The sequence below is a fragment of the Podospora anserina genome, chromosome 4 (assembly GCF_000226545.1).
Source record: "Podospora anserina S mat+ genomic DNA chromosome 4, supercontig 4".
Lineage (NCBI taxonomy): Eukaryota > Fungi > Ascomycota > Sordariomycetes > Sordariales > Podosporaceae > Podospora > Podospora anserina.
In genome coordinates, this window is record NW_001914850.1 from 2,314,087 (window position 1) to 2,337,407 (window position 23,321).

A 23,321-nucleotide genomic window follows, 5' to 3' on the forward strand; every position below is an offset into this window, starting at 1 on the left:
TAGGCTTGTAAAGCACAGAAAATATATAGTAAACCTGTATATTAATGAAACTTAGACTAAGAAATATCATAGTGAATAGCGTCTAAGGTAAAGGTTTTATACAAGCCTTCGGTTTATCGATCTGTGACGAACCCCCATCCAGAACCTCTGAAAGGGATACTAGTCGAAGGCACTTCTGAACAATCCTGGTTCGGTACAGCTAAACAGTGTACAACAAATGGCTTGTCTCAATCACAATAGTCTAGATACCAACAACTGTTACTTGAATTGCATACTGCGGAACTGTCTATCTATACCAGCCAGTTCCCCCGTACATATAGACCAGTGGATCACCTGAATCACCATGCCAAGCGTGATTCTGGATCACTTCTCCCAGCGTTGGATCACCGTGGATCGTGGTGCCAAGAGTGATCCTGGATCACTCCCGTCACCTTAGGATCACTTGGATCACCACGCTCCCGGCGCTCCCAGGCGCTCCACTTCCTATTGGTTCCCTTAACGATTAGCTGGGCGCCCTCGTGCTCCACATACTGCTCAACCTGCCTGTTGGCTTAACTGTGACAAGATCGCTTCCCGAAACTCTCTCTAACCTCGAGTCCGAACGTCCGCAAGGTGCGTGGTTTAAGATAAGGTTATAGGCTACGTTGCACTATCGTTTTACATTTATAGGGTGCTAGCCTTAGTGCCTGGCCTGCTGGGACTTCGGATTGCCTCAACGGAGCTGAGTTCTACTCCGGTTGCCGTAATCTCTGGACTTTAGTGAGCACTATTGTTCTAAGCTATTGTATTGCTTCTGAGGCCCTATATTCCACAAGGCTCTGTCACAGTTAAGCCAAACAGGCAGGACGGACCGTGTGCGGGGCACAAGACGCACAGCCAATCGCTAGCAGGACCAATCAGGACAAGGATACGCGATCATGGACAGCAGACTGGGAAGACACAGTGATCGCGGCAACACAACCAATAGGGAGCCACGGAGGATCATAGCGATCATTGTGATCATTGGGAACGAGCGGAATGATCACTATGATCAGGGCTTGGCACGAGGTCTATATATACGGAGGAACTGGCTGGTGTAGATAGACAGTTCCGCAGTATGCAATTCAAGCTTGTATTCACGGCATCTTGTGTTTACATCGAGACATCTTGTTGTGCACTGTTTAGCTGCACCGAACCAATTGTCAGAAGTTACCTTCAACCCGTATCCCTTTCAGAGGTTCTGTACAGGGGTTCGTCACAAATATTAATTATATCTAAGTAGGCTCAGTAGTGGTAAAAAGCCTGATATTCCTGGGTCACGCTCAGTGAAAAATTGTAAAATGGACTTAGACTTGCTAACGCTATTGGATTTAGTGGGTTCTGATTGGCCGGCTCAGGGGGGTGTGGGCCTGTAGAGCAAAGAGCACATCCAACAGCAAGCTGGTCTGAGCTCTGAGACTACTCGATGCACCATGGGCTTGTTACGCATGCGACATTCTGGACCGCGTTTATAGAAGACCGCGTGTCCTCAAATGCATAAGGTAGCGGTGAACAGTCGACCGGTCAGTGCAGACATTCCTTATGTACCTCCTTACACCAAATTTGCAACGATCTCCTCCCCTTGATCATCCCACTGCCCCTGTCTAGAGCCCGCTAGTCCAATTCTCTCATACAAACCCAACGTCTTGTCAACACAACGCAGCACAAGCCCAATCTCCTCCAGCGGTCTGTTCGACGGATTACTCCCCTCGACAGGATTCCTCCCAAGATGCAGCCACCACACCATTTCCCCATCGGAAATGACAATGCTGTCCCCGCTTTCAGAAGGGGGAGGGTAGTCCGAGGCAAAATTGAACGTTCCAGACGCGGCTCCAAAGCTAGCCTCGAACCAAGCGTTGTAAAACTTCTTTCTGTCGCGTGCCACGGCAGGGTCTTTGCTCTTGGTTGATATGCCCTTGAGTGCTTTCCCTTTGAGGGTGATACAATGTCGCGTCGATTCTAGATCAAGTGCCGCTGAAGTCATCGTGGAGGGGACTGCAAACGCAGGTGGTGGGATAATGTCTAGAACTTCAGTTGTTGCACTATCCACCCAGTGAAGTGGCCACATGCAGATCGCGTCTGCGACGGTTGTCCAAGACCATGTCGGCCCTGGGAGTCGCGGTTCTGCAGTAGTGCCTGGTCTGACTGGACCGGCCACCACTACCGCTGTTACTTCCCAGGCCAAGTCCCCCACAAGAGAATCCGACCAAAGTCCAGAGAGGTAAACGGAATTTTTGGGACGCGTGAGTGTCATGTGCTCCTTTGCCAGGCCTAGTATAGCTGGGCCACGGTCGGTGGAAAACGTCAGTTGTTGCTGAGTGTACCAGTATATCATCCTTCGCCACATGTCGTGATGGGCTGAGGTTGGAAAATTTGGGGCCAGTGCAGAGGTGGGATTGCGACTCCGGGAAGACTTCAAATGCGGCAGGGTGGCGTAGATAGTGTTTGGGTCACACTCACACCACGCCTTCTCCATGCACTCCCAGTTGAGCTCGTCGTATCCAAAGTGGAGGATCCGCCTCGAGAGAAGCCGTTCCTGGAAGACCCAGGCGCGTTGAAGTAGGGGATAATGAGTCGACGAAGAGACATGAGGGCCCTCGGCACGGACTGCCACAGTGATGCTTGGATCTCCGTCTACCGTGACGCTATGCTGAAAGTCAGGAAATAGGGTGTCCGTGCACCCCTCATCGCAGCGCGTGGCAGATATGGTGAGAAGAGCGTTGCTGTAGATGGAACACATTTCTGGTGCTTGTTTTGACCAGTCATCGTGGTCATCCTGGATGATACAGAGGCTATCAATCCAGAGGTATCGAGTTTCAAGCTCACGGGTGACAGTGATGGCGTCTCGAAAGGCTTGAGGAACGTGCTTCCACGGGATCGTCTGCTTCCAATTGCCGATCGTTCCCTTGGTAGTGGTGAGAGGCTGTGTCTGTCCCCAACGATGGCTCAGGGCAATGTACCTCCCTTTTGCCCCCTCTGGCGTCTCATATAGACGCAACTGTCCATGTCCATCCGGCGGTGAAACGTCAAGAACCCTTTTTGGCAACTTTGTCGTATCTTCATCGACCCCTTCTGAATAGGAGTTGCAGTCAGAGTGATTGTCACGACATGCTGTCAACCAGGATGTGGCAATGGTAACTTTTCCATCAAGGCTAAGATCCCGTTTGTTCTGGGGTAATGGCGGCAGTGGCCAGTCACAAAAGCTGCCATCATCCGGCTTGAATAGCTTGATGATGTTTTGGTAGACGATGCTCAAATGGAATGCACCAGTGAATGTGCATTGGCCATTTTCACCCCAAACCTTGGCTGGCTGGCACAAAAAAGAGACATAAAAAGGTTGCGGAGGAAAGCAACTTGCTGCCTTCAAAAACACTCGACAAGTCCTGCATCCTGACTCTGCAGCAGTGACCATGTCATCCCAGGCAGCGTCATGTTGCCACCCAGGATGGCTCACACTCCACGACTCTGGAGAGTGTAATAGATCGACGAATCCATCACATATTCCGCCGGGGCATTGGGACGTTGCCATGGTGACGGATAGGGGTGAAAACAGGTATAGAAAGGAGGCCGCAGTGGAATTTTCAAGAACTGCACGAGCAGTCATCAAACATATAGATTCTTCACTGACCGCAGTGCGACTGAGGGGTTGCATAAGTTGCTGCCCTGGCTCTTGGCAGCGCCTGACGAGAAATGTGGGGCAGACTCAGGGGCTTACTCAGGGGCTGGTGTGGGGCTTTATCTCCTGGCTTAACCCTAAGCCTTTCGCACGCAGTGGTACCTTGATAAATACAGACAAACAAAACGTCAAAGGATGGCCATTACGGATACAATAACCGTCCGACAACTTCATTTTCAGATCTCATTGGTAGCAACACCTTCGAACCAAATGTAGAAATATCACACAGCAATCCCTCCTCAGTTCCGGACCAAGCCCTTTAATATCTCAACAATCTCATCCACCGCAGTACTGGCCCCCTTTGGCCCAACCTTTTCTCCTGGTCCAAAGACACCGATCATCATCATCTCTCCTGTGACAGAAACCTCGACATCGATCGCAGCCTGTTCGCGAATCAGTTGCCGTGTGATGAACTCGAACACAGAAAAAGGACTTACCGGATATGATCCTCTCGCTGGATTCGCACCTATATCTTCCATCCCATCTCCACCACGTCTTTTGACCGTCCTTTGTCCTACCAATGGACTCGCAATCAACTTGACTTTTCCTTTGGGCGACGACACGGCATTTCCATCAGAAGGGTTGGAAATAAAATTAACAAATGAATCCACAATGACCCCCGTCCAGTCCTCGACCTCCCACAGCCCAACAGTGGCATTGGCACCTGAGGATACGGCATGGATATCATCTTGTATTCTGCTTGCAATATCAAACAGATCGGCATCGTCGTTTGCAAAGTTAACTCTCAGCGGGACCAATCGAAGCGTTGGATACGGCGGATCCAAAAGCTCATCTTCTTCCGACTGATTGGCAAGGTAGATCCCGAACACCACGTCTTTCTTCTCAACTTTTGACGAAAGGAACTTTGCATAAGAGGCCAAAAAGAGTGATTGGAGACTGATCCCTCTGGACATGCAAAGCTGTACAAGCGGTTTGACATCTTGGATTGCCTCGTGTTCGACAAAACTTGTCCATGACTGTGGCTCTGCCGGCTGGTTGGACCGGGTAGCAGATATGTTGGGGATATCATGAAGCCTCCGACGCCTTGGGGAGCTTGACTGAGACTGCTGGGCTGTTTTTGGCTCAAGCGTGAGCGATGACGCTTTCGCACCAGCCAAATATTCCTTCCAGAATTGCATCTTGACTGTCTTGCTTTTGGGAGAGTACTCCACCCCAAGAGCCTTTTCCCATGCCGTCGTGGCAACTTGAGGCTTCCTCTCTACCCCTGACAGATGTGCACAAAACCTGACGAGAATGGCGGGAAGGCTGACTGCATCATACATGGCATGATGAATCCGAAACACAAGTGCCCATTTCTTGCCGTGTCGCTTGACCTCAAGACCTGCAAATGGCTGCCGCTTATGTTGCTCAGGGGCGAAACTCGTCCAAGCAGTCTGGTCCGGCGACAGCTTCTCTTTCAACTTTGTAAACCAACTTCTAGCCTTGGGCCCTGGAGATGGTGGCGGTGTCATATCAGCGTGGTTATTCTCAATAACAACCTGCAGTACCGGAACGTCTCGAGTCCTCGTAGGAAGGAAGAGAGTTCTCAGAATCGGGGTTTCCGCCCTGAGGGTGTTCCAGGCCACAATGATTGACTTGAGATCGACAGCTCCATCCAACTCGTATCGGAATTCAGGATAGAAAATGGCACCTTGTGTGTTCTGCCAGACGGAAAGCATGTGTACTTGCATCGACGTGGCCGGAAGGACCGTCTCAACGGTGGATTCCTGCACTCCAGCGGCCGAAAGGAGGCCAGGAACGCCAAGACCATCAATAACAGAAGACTCTTCCACAGGGTCAATCCCCCTCATTGCAACTGGTGATGGGTGGTTTTGTAGGAGAGTGGCCATCTCAGAGATGGACTTTGCTCTGAGCAAGTCTCGGAACCGAATCTTGATACCCTGCTTTTGGAGAGCGGAACTAGCCTTGACTGCACTGACCGAATCAAGCCCAAGGTGGTAGATGCTGTGACTTTTCAAGATGCTCTCCGTCGGTATTCCCGACACTTCTGCGAGAACATTTCGAATTCTTGACTCTGTTGAACTCCACGCGGAAACTTTGTCGTTTTCCACAATTCCATCCTCCTGTGGCTTTGTGTGGTTTTGATGGTCAAGTTCAGCTGGTGGAAGTCCACAAATGGAAACCTTCTGATCCGCAAAGAGTAGGACACTCTCCTCCGCCGAGGTAATGATATGCTGAAGGACTGCATCCAGTTGATTGACAATCTCCTTGGCGTCCTGGCGTGAGAGGCAAGTTCCATCGCAGGCTGCCCTCCACACGAGCCCAGGGCCAGACATCTCCATCTCTACGCAGATCGGATACTCAACAGCCGACTCCCCACCTATTGATGTCCATAAAGTATCACCGTCCGCTGTCGAATAGTCAAAAGGAGTATGCTGCTGAATGAACAAAGAGTTGAACAGTGGTCCGTTGGATCTGGCAAGCTTCTGTGCTTGACGGAGCCCAAAATGCTGAAATGGACGAATGCCGATCATGTTATCCTGCATATACCGTAACCACGACGACACTGTGCCGTGTAGCACACTCCTGATCGCGACCGTGTTCATGGTTGGGAACATGACCTTTTCCAACTCTTCGCTGTCGCGGCCTGAGAGAACTACACCAAATGTGACATCAAGCGACCCCGTTCGAGATGCCAGTAGAGCCGCCCAGCAGGCTTGACCAAGGACCTGGAGGGTAATACCAATGGACTTGCAGAACTGTGTGATATTAAATCTTGTGGATGCAGATGCATACTCGACTCGATGTATACCCTGCTGATGGGGCAAGGGCTTCAGTGGGAATATAGTAGACGAGGCACCCTCCAGAAAGCCGGACCAAAATGTCGAGGCGTCTGGCTGGTTTGAAAGCAACAGTTGATCAACCAAAGTGCTGTGATCAATTTTCGTCGATACTCCTGAGACCCCCTGATAGGCCGCACGAACATCCTGGTGAAGCAGTCCCAAAGACCAGCCGTCATAAAGCGCATGGGAGATGGAAAGAATGGCAAATACTTCGTCCGATTTGTTGATGGTGGCAAAGGTAATCTGTAAGAGTTCTTTCTGGCCAGCACCGCCAACAGCTCGTAGACGGGCAGCTTCACAGAGGCCCCCAAGCTTATCGACACTCGTCAAGTTCGCCTCAAAGATGAGATTACCCTGGAATTCAGGCTTTGTGACTTGGCAGTATGCAAAGTCAAACTGTTTCGCTTCAACGGGCACGAAGACTGTTCGTAAGATCTCCGAATGCTGAACCACCGCTTTCCAAGCGGACTTGAGTCGAGTGACATCTACACCAGGGGATAGCTTCCAGATATCGTGATTGAAATACAGCTGAAAATCTGATTCGATCATGTCGGCAACCATAGCTTCTTGCAGAGGGGTTGGGGGCAGTGCGTCACGCCCAACGATTTCCACAAGACTTGACATTGTCTGGTCCTTCTCCGAGATTTGAATCTCCTCTGGTACGTCATAAGACTCGGCTCTGTCTTGAAGTAACTGGACCATGCTCTGAATAGTTTGTGCCTTCATGAGGTCGCTGGTACCAAGCAGCAGACCATGCTTTCTCTTGAGTCTCGCGGACAGCTTGATCATGTCGATACTGTCAAGACCCAGTTCAAAAACCGGCACCGTCTCAGTAACAAGATCCACAGGTGTCTCCGCCAGCTCTGCTATCTCGCGTCGAATTTTGGATGCATCCTCCGTCCAGATGAACTTGGATACCGCATGGGCCCCAATTTGAGAGGACGAAGTTTGGCTGTCGATACCTGTGTTTTGCTGGGCCCGGACTGATGCGAGGTCGCCGCCGCCGCCACCCTCAACGACGGACTCGTCTAGTCGCTGTGGCATGGATGCCAAAACTTCGACTATCTCTTCCATAATGCCTGACAAGCTTTTGTGGTCAAATGCATGCTCCTGCGATACAAGCAAGAGGCTCAGATTGCCGTCAGAGTTCAGCGTCACATCCAGTGCGAGCGGGTAGTCTGGAGTATGGTCTACCTCCACTTCCTTCCACAGCGAAGAACAGTGCTCGCTCATGGTTTCATCTTGAAGTTGAAACGAGAACAAGGTGTCAAACAGTGGCCTGCCACCAGAGCACCATTTCTGAATATCTCGGAGAGCAACGTGCTGAAATTCGAGCACAGCAGTGTTGAAGTTGTGGCATTGCTGAATCAGAGAGGACCAAGTAGTCCACCTACCCCCCTCGGTGCTTGTAATTCGAGCGTAAAATGGAAGTGTGTTGAATAGGGGACCGACGATTCGATCAGCGGCTTCCAAATCCATGGCTCTTCCGGAAACAATCATGCCGATTGTGGGGTTAATCGCGAGCCTTTTCGCAAGAACGCCAACCCACACGGCTAGCACAATCGCCTGATGCGTCACTCGGAGTATAGACTTAAGCTCTTCCAACTTTCTAAACGAAAGGCCTGACCGGACCCTGACGGCATTTTTGCTCGAATGGGCTTTATCGGGCTCAGACAGAGGCGTCGAACCTTGTAGATGTTGGGTCCAGAATTGCCTGCTGCTTGTGAAGTTGCGGAGCGGCCCATAGCACAGCGCCTGCAGGAATGACGGGGCAGAATCTGTGAAAGTGTCGGTCAAGCCATTGGCTAAGGCCTGATATTCCGAAGCTATCCGGTTCAAGATGAGCTTCAAGCTGTTGCCGTCGTAAAGGCCATGGAAAATGTGAAGGACAAGATGCCGAGGGCTGTCTAGGTACGCAACCTCGAATGGTTGAATCAAGCGCTGTCTGTTCCGAGCGATCCACGACGTTCTCCATCTCGCAACTGCCTCTGTGACCAGTTCATCTGAATGGAGGGCCGACCCGCTTTGTTTCAATGGCGCACTCTCCTTGTCCGGGAGGCATCCCCACACGGGCAAAATAGAGCTATCGATGTATTGAAGAGGCATTTCGCCGTCGAGCGAGGTAGGGACAATCTCTAGAGTTGGGTTGGAAATGTCCAATGAAGGTGTATCTATGGACCCCAGCTGTGGCGTCCAGGCTTGATGTGACTGCCTTTCGTTGTCCAGAGACATGGTTACCCATGGGAGTTTGACTCTTTTGAGTGCAACCTGAATAAAGCCATCTGTCGTTTCAACGAACTTGGTTCTCAAGATGGGGAATGCCACCATGGTGCTCTCCAGAGCCCTGCGAAGCAGCCCGGGTTCAACATCGGCTGCTAGATCGAAACGAAATGTGTTGAAATAAGCGTTGTCGGCGGACCGGGAAAGCATGCCTTGTTGCAGTGGCGAGCAAGGAGCGATGTATTGAATATCGTCAAGGGAAACGAGTAGCTCTCCACACACATGAGACCGAAATCTGTGAGCACAAGCCTGTACAAGTTGCCGAGCAGATGCCACTGATTCCGTCCCAGGAGAGCTCTCCTTGCTCTTCAGAGCCTGGGACAGGTCCCCAATCAAGGGATTCCTGAGGATGGTGGCAGGGCTGGCGTGGAGTTGCTCGCTGTCCTTGAGGGCGCGCGATAGCCGGAGGACTGAGATTGAATCAATACCCAACTCGAAAATACTTGACCCTGGAGTGATACTAGCGATGTCGATCCGCTGCATGGCGGCAATGACTCTGGCTATTTGCATGCCCGTTGGGCTCAGCTCTCCAGAAGACCTGTCGGCAGCCGACGCCCAAGAAATCAGTCTTTCATGTTCGATGGTAGCAAAGAATTGTCTAAGCTTTTTGATTTCAGCCTTATTGTTGGCCGAAAGGGGGATGAATGGCAGTTGGAGCACATATGTTGGAACCATGTACCCGGGGAGCCTCGAACGACACGCATCTCGAGCTCTTCGGCATAGCTCAGCAGCTTCCGTTCCCTCGATGAGGCTCAAAGCTTGGTCGGGGCTTTTCTTGCTCCCCTCGTCGTTCATGATGAAGGATACCAACAGGTCTTTTTGCTGGGTCTCGTTGCGAACCACGAGGGTAGCTACATCCCGGATCTCAGACACACCTTTTCGGATTGCGTGATTAATCTCGCCAATTTCTAACCGCTGCCCGCGAAGTTTGACCTGGTCATCTGCTCTGCCCAAGAAGTCAAAGCAACCATCGTGAAGAAGCCGAACCAAATCTCCGGTCCGATACACACGCTCTCCAAACGGTTGCAGCAACGGAAATCGCTCCCTAGTCAGGTCTTGTCGCCCAAGATAGCCCTTGCCTACGAGGCGGCCAGACACACAAAGTTCGCCCACGCCGCCGCGTAAAACAGGCGTATCTGTTCCGGGCTTCAGTACGAATGATCCGACGTTGATGAACTGCTTCCCAATGTTGGAAGCCCTGCCGTTGATGGGTACTTGAGGATAAACCGTGACACCAATGGTTGCTTCTGTGGGGCCGTAGAAATTGTATATGACTCTCTTGTCGCCCCAAATATCGAGAATCTCTTGCTTGAGCGATTCTCCACCTGTGATGAAGACACCTTTGCACAAACTGGGAACATCATCCGGATGCACCAGTCGAGCCAGACTCGGTGTAAGATCAATGTGTGTGATTCCCAAGCGGGAGATGGTGCCAGACAGATCCTCCAAAATGATATCTCGTGGAGCAGCAACAAGAGTGATGCCGACTGACCAGCTCCAGTACTGCTCAAGGACCGAAACGTCAAAGTGAAGCGAGGCAAACTGCAACCAGCGTGACTCGGGCTCCCATTTGCCCTCGAAGATGTGCCGAAAAGCAAGCATGCACTGAACCGCGTTGTCGTGTGTGATTTCGCAACCCTTTGGTGTTCCGGTAGTACCCGAAGTGTACAAACAGTAGCAGGCATTGCTTGGCTCAAGAGATGGACTGAGCACGACAGGTTCAGTGGAGAGCAGCCGGAGTGTCTCTTGGTTGATGGCCATGACCGGAATAGAGACTTCAAACCCAAGGGACCTCTTCCTGGCATCTGCTGTCAGAAGTGCCGAGGCACCCGAGTCCTTCAAGATGAACTCATTGCGTGATGCCGGTGCCCCAGGGTCCAAGGCAACGAACGCGCAACCAGCTTTGAGGATGCCGAGGATGGAAAAGTATGCCTCGGGACACTTGTCGAAGTACACCGCGACGATGTCTCCGACCTTTGCATGCTGAGTCAACAACTTGGCAACCCGATTTCCGTTCTTGTCGAGCTCCTTGTACGTCCACCTCTGATCAATCGGCACGTCTCCGTCGAACGACTCCACAAACTGCAAAGCACTAGCCTCCGGCGTCTCAAGACTTTGGCGCTCGACGAACTGGTGCAAGAACCTTACTCCTGTTGGGAGCTCGGGCTTTTTTGGTGGTAGAACCGAGAAAAGGTTGGGCGCACCCAAGAAGAGTTCCGTTTCGAGGTGGTCCGGACTGAACGCCAAATGACATACTGTCGCATCGAACTGGCGAAGGAGTAGTTCGCTCTGCTCGCTGGGGAGCACATCAGTGAAGAACGTGATCTGATATTTGAGCCGATCTTCTGCCAAAGGTTCAACCTCTATAGAGATGGGATAGTCGATGTTGGCCTGATCCTCAATCACTCGCCAGGGCCTCGTTTCAGCGTTGTCAACATCAAGCTTTTGATACACCAGCAAGGTATCAAACAACTTTGCGTCGGCATATCCAAGCCATTTCTGGATCCTTGTTAAGGGCTGATGTTGCTGGGAATAGATCTCGGCGTTGTACTGCATCATCTGTGCCAAGAGCTTACGGTTGGACTCGGTGTGTGTTGCAATAATCGGCAGGGTACCAATGCAGGGAAAGGCTGCTTTGCGTGTTGCTTCAGAGTTGCGCCCAGACAACACCACGCCAAAGACGACAGACTGTTCACCGAGATATGATGACAAGACGCGCGTCCAGGCAGCTTGAAGAACAGCTTGCATGGAATAACCCGAGCTTCTGACAGCCTCTTCCAGGCTGATCATGGGCACCTGGCTGATGAGGGACTGCGTCATAATCTCACGCGATTCCTGACGGAGCGGTGTCATGGTGGGAAAACCATTCACCACCACCTGCTGGCCCCTTTGCTTCCAGAAGCTTTCAATCTTGTCAGAGGAGGTCGATACCTCATCCAAGATCTCACCCAAAGCATTCTCATCATTGTCGCGTTGGATGATATTGAGCTCATGCAATGCCTTGGAGAAATCCGACAAAATTAGTTGAAGAGACTGTGCGTCGTAGAGAGCGTGATGTATGGCCAAGTGCATGGTCAGATGGCTGACCTCTTGCACAAAGGCAATAGCGAAGAGTCTCTTGTGTGGTGCTTCAACAATTTGGTGGCGGGTTCCGAGGCGCCATTGGTCCAAGTCGAAGGCAACTTCAGGGCTAGTAAAGGTGTTGAGTAAGGGGACAAAGGAGGGTGTGTAGTATTGAATCATGGCAAAATCACAGTCTTGGTGCTCGACAGGCGCAAGGCCCGTCCGTAGGATAGGATACGTTGCACAAACTGCTTGCCATGCCTCGTGCATCTTGGCAACGGGAATAGGAGTGTCAAACTCAAAAGCCAGGTAGTTGAGATAGTCCCTGCCACCAGATGTAACAAACTGCGCCATCATACTGGATTGTAAAGGCGTGCAGGGCAAAACCTTTTCCACCATGCTGGGTTCCACCACACCCCGTGCAAGAATCTGTGGGCGAACTTGGGAATCAAAGCTGGCAAAGTCGTACTGCGGCGTGCGTATTTTGACTCCCTTGCCGGAAGTAATATGGTGAGCCAATCCCTGGCAAGTGGGATTTGAAACCACGTCACTAGCAAGAACGTGGTACCCGGACTGACGAAGCATAGAAGCCACTTGGACAGCGCTGATACTGTCTAGGCCGAGCCGATAAATGGTCGTGGATCTTCGCACGTCCCTGGGGTCGCATGACGATAAGGTAGCAAAAACCTGACGAACTGCGATTTCCGTGGCAGTCCATGCTTCCTCTGAGTGGTCTTCAGGTGGAATCAGATTTTGGCTGCCGGGTAATGGCCGGGAATGGGAAATGAGCGAGAGTCTGTCTTGCAACGATTGTGGAAGGCTGTCCAGGGTAAGAAGACGACCAGCCGGATACTGAAGGTGCATCTCAACAGCATATACAAAAAGATCCAATACGACCTGATGAGTATCGGTCGAGAGCCTATCGAATCAGGTGTTAATTGGTGGCTATCATCAGCGCCCTCTGAAGGAAAGGTGTGGATGTTTACCTTTGCCCGTGGAGCTTTACGGTCACTGCATCTGTCGCTGTATCGGGGATGACCTCACAAACAAGCGGGATCTGCGATGTATAAGCAAGGGTGAAAGAAACAACTGGGGGATTCAGCGACTTACGTCCATCTCGCCATCGTCTTGTTCCAATTTCCAGACTCGGCTATCTAGGCACCGAGGGGATTGTTGTAGTAACAAAAGGGTATCGAATAAACGCAGGTTTGCATGTTGCGAAGCTAGAGATTTAATACGTCGAAGCGGGGTAAACTGATAGTCCAAAGATGCTGTGCTGGTCTTTTGAACTTTTTTGATCAAGTCGAGTCGCTGGTGGACCTCGGAGAGGTTGACTCTCACAGGGAGGGTATTAAAACAAGGGGCAACCAGCTCGCCGATACCTTCCATAGGAACGGATCGTCCGTTGACCACATTTCCAAAGCATACATCATCAGTGTCTAAAAGACACCCTAGTGTGGTTGCCCAACAAGACTGAACCAGTGCAAGAAGAGGAACCCCTATTTCCTTGATCTTTGCTCTGACTTCTGAGAGAGGAAGCTGAAGTCGTCGAGTTTTGATGGCTATGTTTGCCTTTTCATCGCCTTTTATCAGCTCCGTGACCAGCTTCGGTTGCATTCCAGACAGATGGGTAGCCCAGAAACTATCTGTTTGCTCCGGCAAAGTCGAAGATTCTTGGAGAAAGGCGGCATATGATGGCGTCGGTGGCAGCGAAAGCCCATGATAAGTCTTCTCAATCTCATAAAGAAGGCGCTCAACAGCGACACCATCATAAAGAGCATGATGACAGACAAAGGATAAGTATCTCTGAGTCTTGTTCTTGATCCAGGCAAGTGAGATCATAGGTCGAAGAGAGTCAACGCCATCGCCCAGCAGATTGATTTGCTCAGCCACACAGGAAGGGATTTGTTCTTTTGAAGCGTCAAACTCACGCCAGTCCGGCTGCCAGCTATCGAGCACAATTTGAACTATGGGGTGCTGGCTACTGGAAGTGGTCATAAAGCAGGTCCGAAGAATGCCATGCCGTAATACCATCGCGTTCCAGGCTGTCTCTAGCTGCGCAGGATCTCCACTGACGAGAAACAGCATGCGATTGATATAAGCTTCCTTGCTCGCCGTGGCTGCCAACATTCCCTCTTGCAACGGGGTACATGGTAGAATCTCTTGAGCCGATGTTCCTTGCTGTCGAAGTATTTCCTTCAGCGACGCCAAGAGGGTCTTCGGTAACAGGTCCTGGGCTTTTGGTGGCTCGGATGTTGTCTTTTCGAGATCGAGAAGGATCTTAGCAAGCCGGGAAACATTTGGATTTTGCAGGATGGTCGAGATCGGAATGCGTTGACCAAGTTGTGAGTAGAATGACCTCGCCAATTGAATGGCAGAGATGGAGTCCAGACCAAGCGTAACCAGAGATGTCCATCGTTGGACCTCGTGCCTTGAAATCTTGAGGGCCTCTGTAACCACACGAGCTACTTTCTGCTCGGCTGTTGTCCATTCCTCATGGTCCTCGTCGTTGTCGGCGACGTGATCGGTCACCGATGCGAGGTACTCTTGGCTGAGCATTCGGTAGGAGGCGGTAAGCCGTTCCCTGTCCAACTTTCCAGACGCTGTGGTCGGCAAGACGGAAATGGGGAGTATCGCCGATGGCACCATGTACTGCGGTAATTTTGAAGTGAGCACTCGAAACAGCGACTGCACCTTTTGTCGGAGATCATTGTTGAGTTCCAACAGAGAATATTCGTTTGCTTGGATGCCGCTGGGGACAAAGTAAGAGACTATTTGATCCCGGGAGTCTTCCGGTCCCGCTCGCAAGAACAGACTTGCACAATCCTCGACCGCACTCGAGAGCCGCAACGTCGCTGTGATCTCCCCGAGCTCCACCCGCTGTCCGCGGAGCTTAACCTGGTCGTCCACGCGACCAAGAATGACCATTGATCCATCCGGGAGCATACGTCCAATATCTCCGGATCGATAGAGCCTACCATAGGTGGGGTGATCGATGAATTTTGATGAAGTTAGGGCGGGCATGGCGAGATATCCCTGAGCAACCTGATCACCGCCAAAGCAAAATTCGCCGAGGCAGCCCAGTGGAACAACGTGTTCACTATCCTTGAATAAAACAACAGTCGAAGTGTTTTCAAAAGACCAACCAAGATGCTGGATTGCCTGGTTCGGCCCCATCTTCTTCACACTGCAGATGTTTGTAGTCTCTGACGGGCCGTACCCCTGGAACAGCTTCCTCCCCCATTTCTTGGCGACTGCCTCCGTCATGGCTTCGCCGGCCGTCACCAGAAACTCCACCGCTGGAACCTTGTCCGGATCGACCAGAGATGCCACTGTTGGGGTCATGCTTAAGTGGGTGACCTCAAGCATCCTGATTGATCTCTCGAGATCCTCAAAAAGGGTGTCGTTTTTGCCAGAGCAGAGGCACATGCCTTGGGTCCAGGCGAAAAATACCTCAAAGACTGAGACATCAAATGCCTGAGAACAAGACTGAAGCAGTCTGGAGCAGCCCTTTACAGGGTAGATTCTGGACAAAACATCGAGATTGCTCATGATGTTTAACTGGGTCACGCAAACCCCCTTCGGTACACCGGTGCTGCCAGATGTGTAGATGACATAGGCTAGCCTCGAGGGGTCAGGATTTGGTGTAATAGCCTTAACTGGAAGCGACATGTATTCGAGCCCGTCGAGGTCCATGATAGTGGGGCAAAGCTGAGGGGATAGTTTGTCTCGAGTGATCCTGTCCGTGAGGCAGAAACTGACTCCGGCCTGCTGCAGAATGGTGCCGATACGCGTCTCCGGGGTAGTGGGCAGAAGGGGTAGATAGCCACAGCCAGCTTTGAGGATGGCAAGGATACCAGCGTAGAGGATGACGGACTTCTCCATGATAATGGCCACGACTGCCCCCTCCTTCAGCCCATGTTTTTGAAGGTGCCATGCAATTTGATTGGCGGTTTGGTTGAGCTGGGCAAATGATAACGTGGTTGTTTTGACAAGATCATCCGAAATACGATGTGCAAAGCACAGAGCTTCCTTGTCAGGGTGGTTTGCGGCCACCACGTCAATGGCGTGAGCTAGATCAGGAATTCCAGCAAAGGTCACCGGCTTGGGGTTGAATACGGAGAGGAGCGACTGGGAGAAGGCTGCTTGTATCCCTGTAATCTTGGAGTCGAGATTCCTGAGCATCCATGAAGCCATCTCGGCGATACAACAGCCCAGGGCTATGGCTTGCTGATCAGGGAACGTGTTCTCGTGCGATGTAATACGGAGAACAAAGTCATGAGCTCTTGGCTCCACCTCGACAACAAGCTGCGTTTCCAAGAAATCCTGATGGTCAACCTCTTCGAATCCCCTGACACAGTCTGGTTTGCTGGTTTGAAGTGACTGCTGATAAACGAACAAAACATCATAAAAGGGCTGCCCTGGCCGGACTCCCGCTGCCCGCCTGATCTCTGAAAGAGGCAAGGTACTGTATTCGAGAATGGCTCTACTGGTCGCTTGAGTGCTGACAAGGAGATCGGCAATACTGCTGACTTGTGAGAAGTCGGTACGAAGTGGCACTGTGGCGATGCAAGGCCCCATCACATCCTCGATCATCGAGATTGGCAGTGTCCTGCCAGATGTCACGGTACCGACCACAACATCGTCACTCCCAACCATAGCACTCCAGATCCAGGCGACCGAAGCCTGGAAGATGGTCTGAATCCCGCACTGGATGTCATCTAGTGATCTCCTTAGCTCGTTTGGGTTGATGTCCACAATGACACTGGAGGTAGAGGTAGGAGACACCTTTGCTGTGCCAGCTCGTAAGATCGGAAGCGCCGCTGGTTGGAACCCTCGAAGATTTGCCGCCCAAAATTCTTTAGCAGCATCCGAAATGTGACGAAAACACGGGGAGGCATAGTAGCAGGCGATCTTGCTGAACTGTGGGCGCTCACCAAGCTGTTCTCCTTGCATAAGCGCCGCAAGGTCAGCCATAGCCAAGTCCCATGACCAGCCATCATATATCGCATGATGAAGGTGTACCACAGCCTCAACATCAGCGGGTTCACCGATGGTTTGAGCATCCGAGATTTGCACTTTGAAAGGCGTGAGAAAGTCCTGGTCATCTCGCAGTTCAAACTCACAAACTGGCGAGTCTGAGAATGAGATGCATGATTCGCAGGCGCGTTCAAAGACGACTTGAAAAAAGTCACCATCGTGGTGGACAAAGCCGGTACGCAGTATCTCATTTCTCTCAACAAGCCTCAAGAACCAAGAGCGGACGGAGTCTGGCGAGCAAGGGATCGGGAATCGAAGTTTGATCCAGTTGCAATATGCACGAGGATTGGCTGCAGTTTCGGCGAGCATCGAGATCTGGAGGGGTGTGCAGGGGTAAACCGACTGAACCGGCCTGTTGTCTCTAAACAGCTCAGACCTCTGCGCGAGTACTGCCGGGACGTCTGGTTGCCATGCGCGGGGGTGAAAGGTATCCAGAATGGAGGCTGGTCGATGGCCTTGCTTTTCGGACACGCATGCATGCAGCGCTGAGATTGTGCGGGACCTCAAGATCTCGATCGCATCACTATCAATACCGGCCTGGCGTAATAAGGAGGCAAGTCGTATAGCAGCCAGTGAATCAAGACCCATTTGAAGCAAGTTCTGACCCGGTTTCACCTCGGTGCCGAGAACGGTCGCGGCCAAAGAGCACAGTTTTCGTTCAAAATCATCTCTGAAAATGCCTTGTTGAATGACCTCAGACCCCGCTTGTGAGTTGTTGTACTCGGTAACAAGTCTCTTCCGATCGATTTTGCCCGAGGGGAGTCGAGGAAAGGCGTCCATGACGATAACGTCACCAGGCAACATGAACCCCGGGAGCCAAGCGCGACAGGAAGCTTCCACGGCGTTGCCCATGCCATCCGTATGATCCACTGCACAGAAGAGAACCAAGATCGAGTTGATGACTGCGGCGACAGCGCTATGACAACCTGTCGTTCTCAGCGCGGCATGTTCCACCTCTCCAAGCTCCATTCGCTGCCCACGGAGCTTGACCTGGCCGCCTCCTATGCGTCCCAAACACTCAAGCGTGCCGTCGGGCAGTATGCGTGCCTTGTCTCCTGTTCGGTACAAACGGCCGTATGGCGTTTCGACAAAGGCCTTTGCCGTCATCTCGGGCCGGTTGACGTAGCAGTCTGCAACTTGAGGTCCACCGACAGCAAGCTCTCCGACTTCCCCAAGCGAGAGAACCCTAAAGTTTGGAGGCTCGGACTCGTCCTCGGGAATGTTAAGTACAAATGCAGACACCGTGTCGAACGGGATGCCAATGTTGGCTGTGGACATGCTGCAAGCAAAAGAGGGCTGAACGGTGCAGTGAATGGCGGCCTCGGTTGGCCCATACATACCCCAAAGCATGCTTTCCTTCTCCTCGCTGCCGCCGAATTCCTCAACCACAGGCTTTGTGAGCATCTCTCCAATGGTGAGAAGAAGCTGCAGACAGGGAGCACTATCGCGTTTTCGAAGCAAGCTGCCCGCCACACTTGGGGTCAGCTCACAAGCATCGACCGACATTCGCCTGATGATACCCGGCAGGTCGTTAAGCATTGCACCTCGCGTGCAACTCACCAAGGTCTTGCCTCTGAAAAGTGGAAAGAATATCTCAAACACGGACACGTCAAAGGTTGGAGCTGCGAACTGAAGAAATCTCGAGAAGGGCGGGACGTGTCGATCATGGGCGAGCAAACTTTGAGTTGCTGCGTCATGCGAGACACCAACTCCTTTTGGTGTGCCGGTTGAGCCTGAAGTGTACATCACGTAGGCCAGATCCTGAGGCTTCGGCTCATAATGCTGTGGATCACCTGTTGATTGCCTGGCAGCCCTGGCTGGTGTGTTCTCTCCAACGAGGAGCACAATCCGCCCGGTTTGGCCGACTGGTGGAAGCTTGTTGGCCAGCTCGTGGGTCGTGATGACTACTTTGGCTTCCACGTCGTCGAGGATGAACTGGCCTCTCTCGAGGGGAACGTCCAAGTTGAGCGGGCAAAAGGCACCGCCGGCTTTTAGAATGGCTAGCAGTGCAATGTACAGGTTTGGGCCTTGCGGGACAAGGACAGGAACGACAAACTGTCTGTTGTTATCCCGGGACCCAACCTGTGCTTGAATTGCGGATGCAAGAGCGCTGGACGCATGGTGTAGTTGGGGGTATGAGATGGAGATTTGGCGGCCCTCATCGTCCAAGAAATCAATAGCCGGCTCTGCAGACGTTTGGTGAACGAGAAGATGCAACAGACTTGGCCCATTCAAGCGTTTTGGTGGGTGATTGAGAACGGAGAGCCTTTCGTCCACTTGGTGGGATTTTTGTGATACGGAGGGGTCCATCATAGGATGGTTTCTATCTCGTTTGTTGGCTGCAGAGTGATGTTAATATCTTGTACCGTAAAATGTAGCAAGTGAAACAACTCAACTGAAATGAAGTCTGAAAACCAGAGCAGGTAGGTGAGGATCAAGGAAACATGAATGGGTGACGATGGCACACCGGGTACAAGCTCTCTTCGCGGTACCCTCCAAGGTCACTACTCTCAACGCGCCTTGTGCTGCAGCCACTAAGAGGAAAGATTCACACCAGATTCCTTCCTAGCTCGGCAATCTGCCAGAGGTAGACAAGACATGGGCGGTACGTACCTATCTAACGGGCAGCCCTGTGTCCCGGCGTCCTGGTGCCAAGTTAACAGTGAAAATGGCGTGGCGATGATTGGCTGGAAAGAAAGCCGAGGTGAGCGACTGGCGGAGGTTTGATTTGATATGAACGGGCGGTTATTGGCCAGATCTGGCTTGCTCCAGCACTGCAGGTTTGTATTTGTCGACGACGAGGTTCCAGGTTTAGGGTTACCAGGAACACCGGCGCTGGCGGGTGGATGGGGAGATGGGGCGGTGGTGACCAGAGTGAGCGGACGATGGATGGGGGTTGTTGGCCCACAAAATCAAACCAGGAAAAGAGGGTTGGCAGCGGGATGGGCAAGGGTTGTCATGGAAGGGGTTCTTGCCGCGTGCCGCCGTCCACGGAACGGTACAGTTCTGTTTTGTCAGCCTCCACCACATGGACCTCAGACCATGGCTCGAATCGACGTATGTAACATGCCCCCCGCCGTCCTGAAAAAAATATTTGCCTGCTAGCTCGTTCTCATCTGCATCACAAGTGGACGCGATTGGATGGGTGTGTGGAAGGAGCGGCATTTCACCTTACATCTACCCTCCATCTGTTCTGTACAAGAAAGAGGCAACAGCTACGTACCTAGTTACGGGAAGGGCAATATCTCCAGCAGCCAACAGCGTACTCGAACCCAAGCCAGATTCGAAACGTTACTCGTCCAACTTTGTTGGGTAGGTGTTGCAAGTCTGTGAACAAGTACAGTTGGGTAAGAGCCTGGCGAATGCCAACGTAAACAGCCTGGAAAGGGGGTCCTGTTCTGTACTCCTGGGTTCCTGCCAGAGTTCATAAGTGGTCCAATGTTTGATCTTAAGCTTAAAAGAACCCCTCTTTTGAACCGCCTCGTTCTTAGTCATAGCGGGCTTTTCAACTTGTCATTGCGTCATGAAGACTGTGGGCGAGAGTCGTGGGCCCCCAACTCCACGTCTTCGGGCTCGGTCATGATCGGTGTTGCAAAGGCCGCGCTCGGGAGAGACGCCGAAAGTGGGCTTCTTGTCCGTTTGTCACTGCTGCCCGCAGTTTGATCCGATCTTCGGTCTTCCATGTTTGGTCACCCGCATCGTGATATGCCTGCTCAAATATGCGTACATGATGCATGGATTCATCCCACCTCCATCCTCCGTGTCTGCTCGGAAGATGTCCCGCTGCTTCGAACATAGACAGCACGGCGAAGTGCTACCGGAGAAATACGGAAAGCTTTCAAATTGCCCTGAAACCCATTTTTGAGCACCTGGAAAATGCTAAAAACTCCAAAACCCATGAAATGAAATTATATACAAGAAAAGAGAACCGAGATAGAACAGCCAGAAAAATCATATCACCCATTCATGCATAGACATTGAGTTCCACAATCACCTGGAAACTCCGAAAATAGACTCAACAATCTCGCCGGACCGTGTTGACAGAACAGAAAGTAGGGTATCACTCAACTGGGGTGGGGGTTAGCCAAATGATACAAAACACAACGCGGAGCGCGGCAAAGAGAGGGTGTGTAGAGGAGGGGGAGAATGGGGCACTTACACCATGGGTGCCTTCACAGCAACCTTGCAACCAAACACCGGAGCCTTGAGCCACGGCACCGCTAGCAAAACGAACACCGTAATCACGGCCAACCTCAATCACGCGCTTTGATGACTCTTGGGCCTTGTTGGCGCTCTCCACCACCCACCGGTCCTTTCTGGGCACGCCAATCTGCTCCTGCTCCTGCTCACCAGCAACGTCGAACTCGGGAAGGAGATCATAGGCGCCCTTGAGGATGTCCACATGGGCCGTTCTCTTGTAGCCAGTGGCGCAGATGACGAGATCCACATCCAGGTCCTCCTCGTTGAGGAGGGGGCCATCTGACACACCAGTGGTGGAGAGTCTGGCCACCTTGATGCGCAGTCCATCGCCCTTGTCCTCCACCTTGATAAGCTCTCTGCCAGCCAGAATCCTGTGGGGCCACTTCTTCTCATCTGCGCCCAACGTCCGCTTCTGGTGGTACATGGTCTCAAAGAGGTGCTCAATCAGCTCAAGGCGGACGACGCTGTAGTTGGTAGCGCGGGCTTCATGGAGAAACTTGGCCTTGTAGGCGGCGGACTTGGGGAAGATCTGGTCAATGTACTCGGGGTTGAAGATGGAGTTGATGCTGCAGTCACACGGTTAGCGAGGGGGCTTGCATGACGTCCCTGGGTCGGGATTGGGTGCTCACAAGGGGGAATCGTCACTTGGCCGGAGGAACTCGGATCTCATGACCATGTAGGTCTTGCTGTTGGGGTAGAGACTCTGGACGTTGCTGAAGATCTCGGCGGCGCTCTGGCCGGCACCAACCACGGCAACGCGAACGGGGGCCGACCTGTCGCCAAGAATTTGAGGCGCCCGTTGGGCATACTGAGACGAGTGAATAACACGCGGGTGGTGAGCGGGGAAGATGTCGGGGAGGGAGGCCTGGCCACCAGCAGCCACAAGAACGTTGCGTGTGCGGTAGGTGCTGGTCACACCGGTCTTGATGTTGCGTGATGTCACCTCAAAGATCTTGGCGGGGCCGTCCTCCTGGACAGGAGCGACCGAGACCACCTCGTTCTGATAGCAGACAACGTCCTCAAAGTGGTTGGCGCACCAGCGGAGATAGTCCTCAAACTCGGCGCGGGCGGGGGTGAAGGTGTCCAGGTTGATGAAGTCAACCAGTCTCTCGTTCTTGTGGAGGTAGTTGAGGAAGGTGAAATGAGAGCGGGGGTCTCTGAGAGAGGCGAGGTCCTTGACGAAGGAAATCTGCATCTTCGCGCCGGGCAGGAGCATGCCGGCGTGCCAAGCGAACTGGGGCTGCTTCTCCAGAAAGAGGACTTTGGGGCACTGCTTGAGCTTGCCGGCCTCCATGGCGTCGTGCATAGCAATGGCAATGGCGACGCTGGCGGGGCCGAAGCCAATGCACACCAGGTCGTGCACGGCATCAACCTCTGTGGGAGTAACATATTGGCTCTTGGGGAACTGGCTGGCGCCGTTGACAAGCTGGGGGACGGCCTCGGTCTCATCCATTGTGCTGATGCTGTGTGGGGACATGATAACCTAATGCTACTGTCGGGTTTCGGTGCCGCTATAAGCTGGTCTCCAGGAGATGGGCAGTCTCGGGGCGCACAAGGGCAAGCAAATAGTACCGGGGAAGGAGTAAGGATGTGGGTCTGGTCGGTAAGCTGTGGCGCACAAGGTGTGTGTGTGTCGTGTCGTCGTGTCGTGCCGATGCAGTGGCCTCCTTGGTGGATGCCGGTGCTGGTGTGTTGGGCCTGGAGATCGTCCACAACAAGATTGACGTAAGTGCCGCCGGGACGGGATGAACACCAGAAAAGGGGGGAGGGAAGGGCTCCAAGAGAAAAGATGGTTTTGGTACTGGGAGGAATAAGGAGAAAACGAGGAGAGAGTCGCGGCTGGCATGAGGGCGGCCACGGCTCCCGTTTTGATACGCAGTCGTCCTGACGGCGGAGCACTGCTCATGGGGAAGGGACGAAGAAACAGGAACCTAGCGTAACCGCCTAGACCTTGCAATGAGACCACGCGATGCCCCATTTTGCCTCATGGTCGATGGGCGTTGAGGGGTGCAAAACAGAGTGTTGGCAGCCATTGCAGCTAGCTTGGGTCGATGTGATGCAGGGAACGTCCTGCGCCATTGCGGAGACCCTTCTTCTTCGAGCAAGCGGTGACATGATCTAATACTTCGCTGGTGGGGGGGTTGGGGGGGGGGGGGGGAGGCAATGAGAAATTTTTGATCGATTTCGGGTTGCGATTGACGGAAACGACCCCTCGCCGGTTTTCTGGGGATCGGCTTTTA

The 23,321-nt window shown here is 52.5% G+C and overlaps 3 protein-coding genes across 3 annotated transcripts; all 3 read right to left on the reverse strand.

The window, feature by feature from the left end:
• Positions 1–1,570: 1,570 nt before the first annotated feature.
• Positions 1,571–3,547, reverse strand: PODANS_4_4450 (uncharacterized protein; the record flags this gene model as incomplete). Its single annotated transcript, XM_001906379.1, has 1 exon — positions 1,571–3,547. The coding sequence occupies one exon, from the start codon at positions 3,545–3,547 to the stop codon at positions 1,571–1,573; it is 1,977 nt and encodes a 658-aa protein (XP_001906414.1).
• Positions 3,548–3,933: 386 nt separating this feature from the next.
• PODANS_4_4440 (uncharacterized protein) lies at positions 3,934–19,191 on the reverse strand (the record flags this gene model as incomplete). The annotated part of the gene is made up of 3 exons (XM_001906380.1): positions 3,934–12,760; positions 12,828–12,898; positions 12,952–19,191. 3 exons carry the CDS (start codon positions 19,189–19,191, stop codon positions 3,934–3,936), a joined length of 15,138 nt encoding a protein of 5,045 aa, XP_001906415.1.
• Positions 19,192–20,871: 1,680 nt separating this feature from the next.
• Positions 20,872–22,534, reverse strand: PODANS_4_4430 (uncharacterized protein; the record flags this gene model as incomplete). Its single annotated transcript, XM_001906381.1, has 3 exons — positions 20,872–20,949; positions 21,041–21,647; positions 21,711–22,534. 3 exons carry the CDS (start codon positions 22,532–22,534, stop codon positions 20,872–20,874), a joined length of 1,509 nt encoding a protein of 502 aa, XP_001906416.1.
• Positions 22,535–23,321: the final 787 nt, after the last annotated feature.